This window comes from Sapajus apella, unplaced genomic scaffold, assembly GCF_009761245.1.
Source record: "Sapajus apella isolate SASKATOON/1434 unplaced genomic scaffold, GSC_monkey_1.0 scaffold19, whole genome shotgun sequence".
NCBI classification, from domain to species: Eukaryota; Metazoa; Chordata; class Mammalia; order Primates; family Cebidae; genus Sapajus; species Sapajus apella.
In genome coordinates this window covers 7265671-7281240 of record NW_022436959.1, presented here as the reverse complement: position 1 = coordinate 7281240, position 15570 = coordinate 7265671, and the positions used below count along the sequence as shown (strand labels likewise).

General features: G+C 45.8%; 1 protein-coding gene across 3 annotated transcripts in view; it reads left to right on the top strand.

The window, feature by feature from the left end:
* Positions 1 to 9356, top strand: part of MTURN (maturin, neural progenitor differentiation regulator homolog) — a 31799-nt gene extending 22443 nt beyond the window's left edge. For all 3 annotated transcript variants that reach the window (XM_032286899.1, XM_032286898.1, XM_032286900.1), the window contains one exon: positions 4121 to 9356. In XM_032286899.1, coding sequence (XP_032142790.1) covers positions 4121 to 4331 — 211 coding nt within the window. In that variant the 3' untranslated portion in view covers positions 4332 to 9356. The remainder of the gene's footprint in view (positions 1 to 4120) is intronic.
* Positions 9357 to 15570: the final 6214 nt, after the last annotated feature.

Here is a 15570-nt window from a genome sequence, read left to right as displayed (position 1 = left end):
CCCAGCTAATTTTTGTAATTTTAGTAGAGACAAGGTTTCACCATGTTGGCCAGGTTGATCTCAAACTCCTGACCTCAAATGATCTGCCCGCGTCGGCCTCCCAAGGTGCTAGGCTTACAGTCGTGAGCCGCCGTGCCTGTCCTAAACCCCCTTCAACCTCAGTAGGGAAGGCACCAGGTTCAGGAGACCAAAGAAGAGACCCAGAGCCAGTAAACGAGATGTGGGGTTTTACTGTACTGACATAAAAGGGAGAGAGTCCAGTGGCAGGGGCTGGACAGGAGAACCGCCTTACGTGCAGTCCAGTGGCGGCAGGCTGGGCAGAAGAACCATATAGTCCGGTGGTGGTGGGCTAGGCAGGAAAATCGCAGCCACCTGCAGTCAGTGTATATAGGTTTTTCACTCAACACCCTCCCCCTAATGATCTCCACCTGCCAACATTCATTTAACCCAGAACTGAGGGCCTCAATCCCCTATAAATGCCCCTTTTTCCTGGGACAGGCCATATGCCCAGGTGTTTCGTATAGATAAGGAACGCTCTTTTGGCCACTCCTGGATTCCCTAGCTCAGAACACACATTCAGGTGCATCCGCCGTACAGGGTCATTCTAAAGGGATGCTTAAATTACTATCAGGTGCATTTAGTTTACAGCTAGTTAATAATGTGAACTGTTAAACCCAGAGTATGATAAATGAGAATGTTTGGTTCAGTGGAATGCCGAATGCAAGCCCGACAATATCAAATGAAGAGGCCAGTGGGTTGAGTTCACTCCTCTTCCTCTGGTACTGATTCACAGCCAGGTGGTGTCACAGCAAGCACAGCAGGACAGAGGGGGAAACAGGGCTGGAGTCTCGGGGGGCAACAGAACCCTCCTGCCCCCACCCGGAGTAACTGAACTGACTGCACTTTGAATACTGGAAGCGAGATAACTAGATTACATTACATTTAGTTACATAAAGTCCCACAGCTTGCAGATGGCCGCTTCGGTCTCTCATGTCATCTCCATAGTTACTCGGCGAGATGGAGCAGGTATCGTGGTTCCCACTTTACAGAGAAGGACACTGAGGCTCAGCAAGGTGGTGACTTGGCAGAGGTCCCCAGCTAACTAGAGCTCTGGCCTCTGGACTCTAGTGCCAGTGTCTTATCCCACATACCCTCAATAAATCCGTAGGCCCTGCACTAAGGTTCAGAAGTCCAGAAAGCCACAGAGAACTGCCGCTCTTCCTTCCCCCTTCCAGAAGGGCAGTGAGTGAGCAGCTCTTAAAAGAGCAGTCAGAAAACGTCCAGCTCAAGGACCTGTCATTAGGTGTTTTGGTTTCATCTGAGGTAAGATAAGGAGCTGGGAAGAGGAACAGCAAATGCTGGAGAGCTGGTCATGGCTGCATGCTTGGTTTCCTGGGTCTTTTTCAATAAGGCACCCTAAGCTGAGGAGCGGGAAGGTGTCGAGTGCTACTTATGGTTTGGATCAGTATTAATCACCTAGGGGAATTATGGATCAGAATCACCTGTGCTACATCTCTTTTGGATAAATATGCAGATGCATGCCTCAGCTGTGCCCTCTTCACCCAGGACAGGCATTGCTAGTCGACCCCATGTTTTCCACAGGGCCTCAGAATCCTCCTGAAACTCTAGGCAGCCACTCCCTGTCAAGTCTGTTAAGTGAGAGGGAACCAACTGGTCATTTCTGTTTTAGTGACATCCCTTCAGTACAGTGAGCAATTACATTTATTGTTTAGGTGTTTAGGTAATTTGGAGTTCCTGGTGGTGGCAATAATATTTATATTTTACCAACTGTTTAAATGTTACCACTCATTTGACACTTCTCACCTTGCTATTGTCATTGAGCAGCTCTCCAAATATAAAATTGACCACCAAGTATTGTCATCGACATGTCTTCAACTAGCCATCTTTTCTCTCTTTAGAGGCAAACTTTGTTTTTTATTCCATTTACTAAAATCTGAAAGGGAGACAGGAGCCGGAAAAAGAGACTTGCTTCTCCAAGCACACTCAAGATTGGAGCACCCTCTCTGGGGAGCTGAGAGCGCTTTTCCTTCACTTCCCCTCCACATCCGCAGAGTCTCAGACAGCTGTGCCATGCCCAGCTCTAAGGGGTGAGCATGTGTCTGCAGTTGGCTGTTACGCCTTGGCAGGCCACGTGCAGAATGTGAGCAACGATGCCTAGCAGATGATTTTGTCCTGGATGCGTTCATAGGGCTCTGGGAGAGCTGCAGCTGGAGAACTTCAGAGCAAAGGCGTTATTTTCTTCAGGACTGCGCTTTCTCTTTGCCCATTTCAGCAGTGGGAGGAAGTAGGAGGAGGCGGGTGGCAGGACACTAGGGAGGCAATGCAGTTAAACAGAATGGTCCGTCTTCTTTTACTGTCTTGATGCAGTTAGGGTTTAGGTCATTAGGGCCACTCAGTGAGGGTGCTTGACAGTGATCACCCTAGACACCCCTGCGTAAGAAGTCCTTGGGCCACAAGCACACTGTCAATCTCATGAAGGCACCAGGAGTCCGGCTCTGTCGTCCAGGCTGGAGTGCAGTGCCACCATCTCAGGCTCACTGCAACCTCCACCTCCCAGGTTCAAGTGATTCTTGTGTCTCAGCCTCCAGAGTAGCTGGGATTACAGGTGTATGCCACCATGCCCAGCTAATTTTTGCATTTTTAGTAGAGACAGGGTTTTGGCATGTTGGCCAGACTGGTCTCAAACTCCAGACCTCAGGCGATCCATCAGCCTCAGCCTCCCAAAGTGCTGGGATTACAGGTGTGAGCCACCGCGCCTGGCCTGTGGTATTTATATTGCTCAGGCTTAGCAAATGGCACTCAGTTTCTAACCAAAGACCAGCCAGTGCCTTAAAAAAAATGTTTACTTTGAATTTCCCCCGTAATAATTATATAGCAATTGGAAAATACAAAAAGATAAAAGGAAAAAAAATTACACATAGTCTCACAATCTAAAAAAAAAGCTTAAAATTTTGGTATATTTTACTGAAGTCTTTTTTCTATGCTTATGTGTATAAATTTCAAGAAAGTCTGAGCCAGGTGTGATAGCTCATGCCTGTAATCCCAGCATTTTGGGAGGCCGAGGCAGGAGGATTGCTTGAGTCCAGGTGTTCAAGACCAGCCTGGGCAACATAGTAAGACCCTGTCTCTATTAAAAATATATAAGTATGCATACACATACACATATATAAAGAACTCTGGGCTGGTGTGGTGGCTCACACCTGTAATCCCAGCACTTTGGGAGGCCTAGGCAGGCAGATCACGAGGTCAGGAGATCAAGACCAGCCTGGCGAACATGGTGAAACCCCGTTTCTACTAAAAATAGAAAAATTAGCTGGGCGTGGTGCTGTGCACCTGTAATCCCAGCTACTCAGGAGGCTGAGGCAGGAGAATCACTTGAACCCGGGAGTCGGCAGTTGCAGTGAGCCGAGATCATGCCACTATACCCTTCCCTATACTCCAACCTGGCAACAGAGCAAGATTTCCTCTGAAAAAGAAAAGAAACTGTGTATCATGATAACAGTGCAATTTTGTCATGCTCTTTTTACGCTTTTGTGCATCTTGTTTACATCATCAAGTCATTCAAAAATGCCATTTTGAGTGAATATGTCAGATTCCATTTCAGTGATAACACCATAATTTATTTAACCATTTTGCTGTTGAACATTTTAGTTGTCTCTGTGTTTTTAGAAATGTGTTATAAGTAATAGCACCAGTAAGTAATAGCACCCTGTGTTTTTAGGACAGAAAATACAGTCGGTTTTTGGCATCTTGGTGGGACAGGCGGCATGGTTCATCTCATACTACCTGCTAACATCCCAGGTGTGTGCACGTGCACATAGGTAGCTCTCTGTGCATATGTGGTGCCACATTTTGATACTTAAAAATAGAGACTCTCCAGGCTCCCCAGTAAACCCTAGCCCTTTGGGCACTAATGCATTGAAGGATTGACATTTCTGTCTCACAAGCTGATGAAAATCATTGTAGGGGTGGTTGACGCAGGAAGTCTGCAGCTGCTGGGTTCAGCGCTGTTTAATGTGGATCTGATGCCTTTGGTTGTCTTCCTGCCTGTGGTCCATTTGGTGCTCACAGCTGCTTTTCTCTTGTTCTCTTCCTGTAGTTACTGGGGCTTCCAGATGCGGATGATGATGCGTTTGAAGAGTACAGTGCTGATGTGGAAGAGGAGGAGCCAGAGGCGGATCACCCCCAGATGGGGGTCAGCCAGCAGTAAATCTGGGGGCTCCCACAAGAAGGAGAGTGAGCCCTGCGGTAACCTAGGTGGGGTCACTGCCCCTCTTGGGTTAGCATTTTGCATTAGCACTTCAAAATAGGACGTCTGGCTCCCAGCATCCAAATTAAAATGAAATACCTTTTTAACGACCACAAAATATCTGTGATGAGCTTTGCTCAGAAGTGACCTGAATTTCACTCCCGCTTCAGTGGGGTTTCTATGGAGTTGTCTTGGTAGCCTTTGCCATTTTGAATTTAGAGTCCATTTTGTGGCTGACTATTCTCTTGAGTTTATGTTGGAGAATTAACATTCGCTGACTCGAATGTAGAGAACTCTGAATGTATTAAGGATATGTTTTGAGTCCTCACAGGTGACCTTACTGAGGGAAAGCATGGCAGAGAAGAAATGCGTTCTGCACTTTTTATGTACTTTTTAAGTGTCCGTAAGTGAAAGGTTTTGCTTATAAAGCATGAATTTTAATATCTAATCATTAAACTGCACAAGTGCAAATACAAGGGCAGGAAAGGATAATCACTTAGCTTTGGACTAAGAGGGTAAGAGAGGCCCAGAAGCCTTGAAGTGTTTTGCCATTACTAAGTTACCTGGGTATGTAGCGACTGGTTCGTGGTTAGTGTAAATGTTACTTGCTTGTTCGATTGTTTCAAAACATGCTAATTCCAAAGCCACTTTAAAAGTCTATAGTGGAAAATATAGATGGGGTAAAAGATATAATATAAATTATTGATTTTTAAAGATGTTTATAAGCCGTCCCACGTATCAAATGAAACATTTTACCTTCTCTCTTTCTAATGAGATGGCCACTTGTTAAATCATGAAAACATCCAGAATCCAAGTGCCACTTAAACTTAGAAGCCATAGATAAATTTGATAGAAAAGTAAACCAAGATTAAAAGTTTTTAAAAATATAATAGAATCCTTCTTTACTTTTTAAATCTTTTATTTAAAAAAAAAGTCAAGAAAAGGATCCCATTGTGTAATTTATTTAAAAATCGTAATCACTTATTTCGAGGGACTTAATTGTGGTGAATTTGTAAAGGAACATGAAGTTAGGAATCTTTTCATAGTGGGTTAGCTTGGTTAAAACGGGATGTTTTAATAAGATACTCAGACAACTCACAGAAACAACTTCTGTAATAACTGGAAATACTGCTGTTATCATTTAGCCAACAATTATGAACTGGGGAAATCCTTTGTAATGCTAATATGGAATTATTCTTGGACCCTTCCACATCCCAGGTTCTAGTAACTTAGGAAGCGGAATGCCTCCTTTACAACACTAGATTAACCTAGCATCTGGGGTGGGTATGTTTAAACAGTCACACATGTGCCTGTTAGGTTGTCAAAGTTTTGAATGAAAAACAAGCAGTAGCAGCAGCAGAGGCCACAGAACTTATGGGAGTCTTGTATATCTTCCAGGCATGTCGGTGTAAACCTGATGTCTCGACATTTTCTGTTTAATTGCTTGGTGCTGTGAGGAGCTCGGCTGCTTGTGGTAAAACAGCGTACTCCAGTTTTAAGTCATTGGGTAAAATGATACTAAAGTGGTTTCCATCTTTGCTTCAGTACCCACTTTCTGTTCTTTTCTTGGAAAATCATACTCAAGGTTAATTTCAAGTAAAATGAATTTCCTTCTGACTAGCCCATTAATAAAACACAACTTAGTGTTTCACGCATTGGGGTGAGCATATTCTGCCCTTTGCAGCCCTGCCTGTGTTCTGAGCTCCGTTCATGAGCAAAGGTGATGGTGAGCTGTACGTTACTAGCTGTCGCCCAGGTTTTGTGACCTTCATTTTAATATAGTAAGCCACAGGAGTGACTTCTGCCGCGGAAATGAAGAAGCTTCACTAACTTGCTCCACTGGAAGGTAAACTGAGGATACATTGAAGCATAAAATCTGCATTTACATATGTTTGGAAATGGAATGGACATTAACATAAAATGTATTTTATCAAAAAAGTGTTTAGACCGAATACATGTTGGTATTATCATGTTAATGTTCTCCGTTCATAAAAATTCAGTGGAGATAGACACAGCCACTCTGTGGGCTGATGAGAATTGTGGGCTTTGTTTTGCACCAGGGGTAGGCGACAGAGAACATGGCTGTATGTTACTTAATTTCCATAGCAAAATTCCAAACAGCATTAGCAGATGGAATTGTTTCCTCTAAAACTTCCTTTTTCTGAATGTGTACATACCCCTTCTAGCACTCACACACTTGCCCACACACTCACCCCGTCCTGCACGGTGGCTGCTCTCGGCAGGGCTGTGCAGGGTGCAGAGCTGCACTCAGTGAGCCGTGCAGCCCGTGGCTTCTGTTATGGAAATGGCTCCGTGGTGAAACACGTCCCTGACCCTTCACAGACTTACAGATAGACTCACTAGGAGGCAGCAGTGGTGTGGGGAGAGGAGTGTCGACCTTAGATGCAGGAGAGACAACTGGGTTCTAGTCCCAATTCCCCAAGTCAGCCGAGGACTGTGTGACCTTGACAAGTCACTTAACTGGTCTGTGAACAAGAGGCGTTTGCCCTTCCAGCTGTAAACACTGCCTTTCAGTGCCTGCCTCGTGTGTGTGTACAAATAAGGAGCAACAGTCAAGGAAACTTCTAGGGATTCCAGAAGAAAATACATCTGGAATCTTGCCACAGTGCTGTCTTTAGGATGCTGGCCCCCGCACCACCTTAGAACATGTTGGTCTGTGAGTGTCCTAACCCCTGAGGGCCCAATCCCGTGGGGCTGATAAAATTCTCTTCCTTAGAGGACAGGGAAAGGTGAGGCCCCGGAGGACTTGTCTCAGCTGTACATGCCCTGCCTGTGGAGACATGGCTTTTCTTTGTGCTGTGGCAGACTGGGGCTTCGGAAGTGGTGTATGTTTAACCTACCCAACAGCGGGAGATGTGTAGGAAGAACAGCTGGAAGAAAGTGAAAGATGAGTGCTAGTCCTTTTTGCCATGTTATCCAGTGGAGAGAAAGTGACCGTGAAAGTGAAGTGAGAGAGAGAATGAGGAATGCTTGATTTCTCGCTGATCACTGGACCAGCTCTGAAATCTGAAATCATGCCTTGCTAACATTACAAAACCGTGATCCTGGGTTTGAGTGAATCCTGGAGACATTGTTCTTATGGCTGCTTGGTTTCCTTAGCCTGATCACCATATCAAACAGGCTTCCAGGAATCAGTGAAGTACGGAGCCAGGGAGGGAGGTAAGACCCTGCACAGTGCCTGTCACCACTGTGGATTCACTTGCACTTAGGTGTCCACTCCTGTCTCCCAGGCCCAAAGCAGCACATGGTGCAATTTGTCTTTCCATAAGTAGAGCATGAAAAGTCTCTTATGTAGGGATCCTCCTTGTGTCCTGGTGCCAGAATTAGGTTTCCAGTGTACTTCAACGAAAACTTTTCTGATAGTTGTGGTCATTTTTCATGTATAAACAGAAACTGTTCTCTGGCACAATGTATTTCTGAATATTGTTTCTGTTTCCTAAGAGCACAATGTATAGGGACATAGGGGAGCTGTGGTTCCAAGTGTCACTGGAATTTATATTTTAGGAATAGGCTTTGCATGTTAAAATTCACAAGTTGGGAAACTGGTATGAAGAGATCCGATTTCCCACAAAGAGGCAAGAAGGAATAGGTGGGACTTAGCTTGGGGCGGCAGGAGATGAAAGAGGGAGAACGGGAGAGTTGGGGTCTGACAGTTACCACCTGAGCCCCAGGAAAACTCTTTTCACAGCTGTCTCACTGGGGGCCTGCTTTCCTCAAAGGAAATGACTGTATGTTCAGAGGCGAGGCCTTATGTTGGCATGGGTTTTTCACTTTAACAGTGCCCCCCAGCCAAGGAGACAGCAGGGGCACTGCTCTTTTGTGGGCTGTTTCCCTCAGTAAAACCAGCTGCCAGCCTGAGAAGCCTGTCTTTCCAAAGTGCAGGCAGATCTGAGGGGCTCCAGGCACCTGGGAGGTAAGTCACAAAGCAAACTTGGGTCTCCTTGGCAGCAGGGAGGAGGCAGGAGTGCCCCTCAGGCCACAGAGGGCAGGGCCCACCTCCTCACCATGCTTCAAGTTTGTAGAAAGAGCACAATTAATACTCAAGTGAGCACAGATCCCTCTCCCCTGCAGTGGGTGTTAGCTCCAAAGAGATGCCATTGCCGGTCACCCAGTCTTCAGAGAAGCCTAACATTTCTTTGAGTTAAAACCTGTCCTCTTTCATAAAGACCCAGTCACTTCTCCCAGTTTAGTGATAACAGGTATGACACAAGAAGCTGAAGTCTTTTAGAGTCTATAGAGAGTAATTCTAAAACCTGCCAGAAAGCTGGTAGCTTGTGGTATCCATGGTAAGATATCTATAGCTCCTGCTCGCCGGGCAAATTGTTAAATAATATGTCATCTTTTATAATTTTATTTAAATTGGGATTACAAAAATAAAGTACCCATGAGCATTTCATGTTAGAAACCCCATTTAGAGCACCCTAAGGCTGAATAGGCACAAGCGATTAAAAGTATATGCCAGGCCACACAGAAATAAATGTCTGATTTGCTTAGAACTGTATTCAAGTTGTTTGGTACCAGAGAGAAAGCTGGCAGTCTGTTCTCTGTAAACTCCCTTTTCCCGTTTTTCTGTTTTGTTTCTCGAGTTTCATTTTTTACCAAGCCCCTTCTGATACCTAGGCAGATACAGATAAGAGCAGTGTGTGCTACAAGTGTCAGCTCTGAAGAGGAGGAACTGAGTCTTCAATGCTAGGGCAGACCTTCACTCTCCATGATCCAGTCTTAATTTGAACGTGAGAGCAAAATTTAGTCATCTACACAAGAAGCAAAAGCAAAGAAAAGCTGTTGGGTTTTTGTTTTTGTTTTTTTAGGCAAGAAATGTTTCCTGTGGGTGTGTGTGCTTTCTTCGCCTTCGTATTTCCTTTCAAAGAAATCTCTTGTAAATTACAAAACTGTGAAATGGGTTGCCAAAAACTGTTGCCCTTCGTTAGATGCTTCAAACAGTGTAAATCCTGTACTGCACCCTGTCCACCTCTGCTCCCTCCTCCCTCCCCTGAGAGTGAGGACCTCATCCAACCATGTAATTACCATTCGCTTGCTATTAAAGAGCCTTTCAAACTCTGGTGGTGGTTGCCTCTTTTTTCTGCCTCCACAGTGTTTCGTCCTAAAGGACACCTAATGGGGTTTATAAATGAGCAAGGGATAAAGGACCAGCAGCTCGCTGTGTGGTTGCTGTTGTGAGGAGCCTGGCGGAAGAGAGGGAGGAGCTGGTGACTTGAAGCACTGCCATTGTTCAAAGATTAATCATTTATGCGTGATGCATTCATATGTCTATTCTGATGCTATAACTGGTAGTTAGTAATTTTCTACTTCTTTGAACTGATACTTTTATGTGTGAGAACCCTATTTTTTTCTTTTTTTTTTTTTTTTTGAGACGGAGTTTCACTCGTTACCCAGGCTGGAGTGCAATGGCGCGATCTCGGCTCACTGCAGCCTCCGCCTCCTGGGTTCAGGCAATTCTCCTGCCTCAGCCTCCTGAGTAGCTGGGATTACAGGCACGCACCACCATGCCCAGCTAATTTTTTGTATTTTTAGTAGAGACGGGGTTTCACCATGTTGACCAGGATGGTCTGGATCTCTTGACCTCGTGATCCACCTGCCTCGGCCTCCCAAAGTGCTGGGATTACAGGCTTGAGCCACCGCGCCCGGCCATGAGAACCCTATTTTTTTCTAGCCGACTTAGGAATCCTTTCTGGCATCAATTAGAAATCTGTATTCTGTGGTCATTCTATGACGTGACACCATGTCTCTACCACCTTCCTTCTGGTTATTTATTCACTAAACGTGGCATTTAAATAATTCATCTGGAAGTTGATGGTAAGTTTTATTATTTGATTAAGAGCAAGTTTCTTTCTCCAAATGAATGGGTTTCCATAGAGAGACCCGTTAGATTCGATCTGATTTGAGATTGGCTTCACAGGCACAGCATAAAGGCTTATGTGTGTGTTAGATAGTGTGTGGTCCTTTGTTTTCAATGTGGCTGTCAGAGAGCGTACTCAAGTGGTGAGCTATGTGTCAGCATTCCCAACCCCGCTTCTCTAAGATAGTGGAGCGGCAGGGTGAGGCAGACGAAGCCTTCCTGATGAACTTCCTTTGTTACCGTTATTCTATCACTCTCACAGACACAGTTTATAAAATGCAGGTCGGCCCCTTTAAGTGCAGGGACTGGTGTTTAAAATGCCAACATTTCCCCTGTGTAGTTAATCATCCTGAAATCAGTGGCTAAGGGCAAGAGGTTCTCCCACCTCCAACTTTGTTTCCTCATCTGTAAAAATAAGAGTATGGGACTCGTCCCGAGCTCTCTTTGGGCACTAGCCCTGACTTGTTTAGGGGAGTCGGTGGGGATGGCAGGAAGCACCGTTACAAAGGACGCTCACAAAACCAGGGTGGGGTGGCCAGTATTGGTAAAACTGTCCTGGGATTCTGAAGCCCTTCTCCCTAGGATCCGTTTCCGAATTGAAGACCCAGGTGATACCGGGGCTGTGTATTAGCCCAAATGCTTTTGCCCTTGCATGTTTTCTCCTGCCTCCCACACGTTCCTTCACTTTGTGAAAGTAGTAAGGAGTCAGAACTACAAGGGGCTGTTTAGCCTAGGGAGGTAATCAGTCTCACTCCCTGTAGAAATGAGCTTTGTTTCCATAGTGAAGTTGGGCCGAGTGGGATCCTCCATTGTTCCAGAGTTCATTGTGTACAGCTGTGGGTTGAAGGATAACAAAATTAACAGCACCGGGCCCACCACCCGGCATTTGGAGTCTGCCCTGGGGCTGGACACAGTGGACTTGCTGTCATGTGCCTGGGTGTCTGTCGGGGTGATTTTGCCCGCCCGGTGCCCTGCCAAATCAGGGTGAGTGAACATTCCTTTATCTGTGTAGCAGACTTGGCCCTTTGCAAACTCAAGAAATGCTTCCTGAGAAAGCTGGTACTGTGCTTTTCCTCTTAGGACCGCCATAGGCAAAAAACTGAAGTTCTTTCCCTATCTTTGACTCGTTTTTTACTTTACTTATGGAGTGGAAAAACAATGACATTTGCAATTATCTGGGAAGGTTTTAATTAGGCAGTCAAGGGACAAGGTGGGCATTTTGGGGGGTCGTTTAAAATAGCAGAAATATTTTATCCTTCTTTTGTAGGGAAATATGGCAAGACCGTACAGTGTAAAAACCAGCAGTAAAATTAAGTTCGCCCTTTGGGATGCTTTTTAATTAGAAGCCTCTAGAGGTCAGCACCACATAAAGAAAGGGCTTTCGAGTTCAGGGTAATCATGACCATTTCCTCATGGAGCTTTTGGGAAAAGGAGGGTTGGCGAATGTCCAGGCTAGGGAAAGAGAAGGGCCTTTTCCTTTATACATAAACCGTAACATTTGACTCGGTTGTTTTTTTCCCTGCTCACCCATCTGTCTCTGGAGCTCCCACACCCCTGCGTCACACCCTGTCAGTTCAGTAAACACGACTTACCGATCGATGAAGTGTGGCATTTAGCTCAGGCTGAGAAGGACTGGGGAAGTGCCAAAGATGAGATGGAAGGCACATTGCATTTTGCTTGGAGTGAGGTGGGAGGATGCTGGGTGTTCCAAGGCCTTTGAAAAAATTTGTTAGCCCATAGACTGTTGAGCTCTGTGACTTCTAATGGAACTTCAAGGAACACAGATTTCTACTCAGAATCCATACTGGTTCTCTGAGGCCTGCTCACATCAGGGGTGGTTAGGGGAGGATTTGAGCATCTTTAGAAGGTCTGGCTAGAATTGAGACAGTTGGGAGCTCCTAAAAACTTGTAGACCTGCCTGCGGATCCCCAAGGTAGGAAACCTGAGAGCACTGTGCAGTGATGGCCGCAGGCTTCGCAGGCTACCTGAGTTCAAATCCAAAATCAGAGACACCCTTGGGAGACCACAGAGGTGCCCACTGTTGCCCAGGTGTGCAGTGATGGCCGCAGGCTTCGCAGGCCACCTGAGTTCAAATCCAAAACCAGAGACACCCTTGGGAGACCACAGGGGTGTCCATTGTTGCCCAGGTGTTTCCTCTTGGCCCATCCAGTTGCAGGAAGGGGAAACAATACACAGGCTTTCCTCCCTTCTCTGTCCCTTGTCCCTTCTGTTCAGGGTTTATTGTTCCTGTCTACTGAGGAAGGTTTGACCCACAGCGCAAATAGTATTGACAGTTATTGTTTGCCGGGTGATTCGATGAGCCTTGGACCCTGAGGTTCTTTCACTCGCTGAGAAGATACATTGGTGGAAAGGTCAACAAATATGTCACGGGCACGATAGAAGCCCAGTCTTAACATCTTAGCACTTTGTGGCGTAACAGCGGTTTCACTGGAACAATTAGATTTCAAAATGCTAGGTTTGGATCCTCATGAGTGTGGACTATATTCTTTGCAAGTGTGGAGCAGTCTGATGACTTTTCAATTGTTTTGTCATGAAGCCAACAGTGCTGAGTGAATATGCCCCACCTGTGTGTGCCATTACGTACCAAAATTTATATGTAACGTCTATGTAGTCCTTGCTAAGTACCAGACACTGTACTAAGTTCCTTTTAACTCATTTAATCCTTCCAACAATCCTACATGGTAGATATTATGGTTGATATCCTCTTTTTACAGATGAGGAAACTGAGGCACAGAGAATATAAGTAACTCTCACAAGATCACACAGCTAATAAGTGCCACAGCTGGGATTTGGACCCAGGCAGTTTGGTTTCAGAACTCTTAACTACTCTGCTGAATAACGAATGTCATGGGCGTTGGTCTTTCTTTTATTGAAATCTCTGATTGTTTTCACACCACAGCACGGAGGCCCTGCCTGCCCTTACCCTTCATGCAGTGCATGCTGCTAACATCCATGGTTGCCCGAGAACAGATGGAGCGAAGAGAGTATTTTCCTAGTTGTTTGCCTTGTCTGTGGTCGGGGTGGCCGTGCAGGGTGGTTTAGGATAATCGCAGACACATTGTTTTCCAGTATCCATGTACTTGCAAAGATTTTTGAAAGTGACTGGAAGAACTGGGGCAACAGGTTTATAAAATAAGAGGATCCTCATGTGGGGGCAAGGCTGGGGAAACAACCAGTTGGCCTTCCTTTCTGCACCCTTCTTTCCAGATCTTGTTCCTGAAGGAGCCCTTTACAAGGGCTTAGTGAACTCCTCTAAGTGTCTCCCTCCTTATAGCAAAGGGGCTTTTACCTAGACTCACTCTGAAGCAGCCAGAAGCAGAAATGCATTCTGTAGTCAACAGGAGGCCTGAGAGCAAGTAGAAAGCTCTCTTCATCTGCTGATATGTGATAACATGCAATTGAGTTACCATCCCACTCCAAGGATTCCAGTCTGTCTATGGCCCTACCCCTCAGCCATCCAAATACATTTCTAGCCTGGCTTCCTGCTCCACGTGGAGGCAGCACACACACACACCCTCTATACCACCACCACTGCGAGATGACTATCGGTGCTATTATGCAGAAGGAATGAGTGCAAATCTGAGACCCCATTTCAAAGGCAAACTGAATTCACTTTTGAGCTCATCAGCTTGTTTGGATCATCTCTGCCACCTAGGAAAGAAAAGCCAGCCAGCTCAGTATCCCATAAGAAATGCAGCACCCCAAATCTGCTGTTCTTGCTTCTAAGATTCTGAGTGCTGTTACGTAGTTCTTGAATGTCAGAGGCTCCAGGTCCTGCCTTGGAGTGTGAGCATGCTGGTGAGTGGCTACGTGGAAAGAGTGCTAAACCCCAGGAGCATCACTTTTGTGTTTTCTAAATGATGCATGGATGACAGGAACGCAGGAAAAGTGAGTCAGAAACCTTTGGAAATATAAAAAGAAGGAGCATAGAGCTGCACAGGTTTGGAAAGAGGAGGAGGCAGTGTCATGGGATAAATGCACGTTGGGTTTCTGGACCTGACGCGGGCCTTCCCGCATGACTTTGGTCATTTAGATGTTTAGATTCCCCTACTCAGGAATGTGAGGGGGCATTTTGAACCTGGGGCTACAAGGGGCTAAAAAAAAAATACAAACTGTTCAGAATCAACTTTGAAATTGATCTGGAAAGTCAGAATTTAAAAATTTCAGACTTCAGTATTCCCTGAAGTCAGAAATATAAATCCAGTGATGGAAAAGGACATGAAATATACAGTCCCCACTCAAGTCTCACTGTCGGGTGGATGCTTTCGCCTCATCAAATGCAATTGGGAGAGCTGGCTAGGGTCTGCCTTTCCCACCAGACCCCACGCTTCCCCACTTCTCTCCTACCTTGCCTGACGTGGAACACTTTGTAATTCAGAGGTTCATTCCTTCAGTTTAATATGGGGTGTCATCAAGGCCTTCACTAGACAACAAGCATGTCCTCTCCTCTCCAGCAGCAATGACCCCTCACGAAACATACCTCTCACTGAGATCTTCATCCCTCTCCAGAAAAGGAGCCCCAAGCAGCAGCGCCCAGTGTGGAGCCTCCGTTCCTACTTCATGGATGTGAAATGCCCAGAATGCTACAAAATCACCGCAGTCCCGCCACAAACAGTAGTTCTGTGTGTCGGCTGCCCCACCATCCTCTCTCTGCCAGCCCACAGGAGGTAAAGCAAGGCCCATAGAAGGACATTCCTGCAGGAGGAAGCAGCATGAAAAGCACCCTGAGTCAAGAAGAACGGGACACCATCCCCCCACACACATTCTGGGAAATACAAAATGTGTTCTTCATATTTCCTAGTGGTTTTAGTTTTCAAACTGTAATCAGAAAAATCCCCGTATGAAAAATGACTCTTGTTTAACCCACACCGTTTGCTTTCCTTGGCAGCTCTGGCTGGAGAAACCCTGGATACTTAACGGTCCATTTCCTTCGTCCTGTTAGGATGATGTGTGGGCAGAGTGAGGAAGAGGGAGTCGAAAAAGGGAAAGGGATGAATGAAGTCATCTCAATGCACATGGGTTGTTTCTTTGGTGTTTTGTGGAGATTTCACACCAGGGACCTTGGGCCAACCGGTTTACTTGGGTGGAAGCATAGGGTGCCCACCTGTTTTCTCAGGAGATGATGGCTGGGGCTTAGCCATTCTTTGCTGCTCTTACTTTTGGTCCTGTATATATAAAGTTGACCAAAATCCTCACAAGGGCCATGATCAGATCTGCTTTCTCCCATCTTCTCCCACCCTCCTGCCTATCTTGTATCCCCAGGCTAAAACTGGAGGTTTGGCTGAGGAGTGGGTTATGCTTCATGATAGAGCTAAAGTTACCCTGATCTCTCTCAATTTCCCCTTCCTTCAAAGACTCATTTCTGACACTGGCCAGCTCCCAAATAGCTCCTGCAATT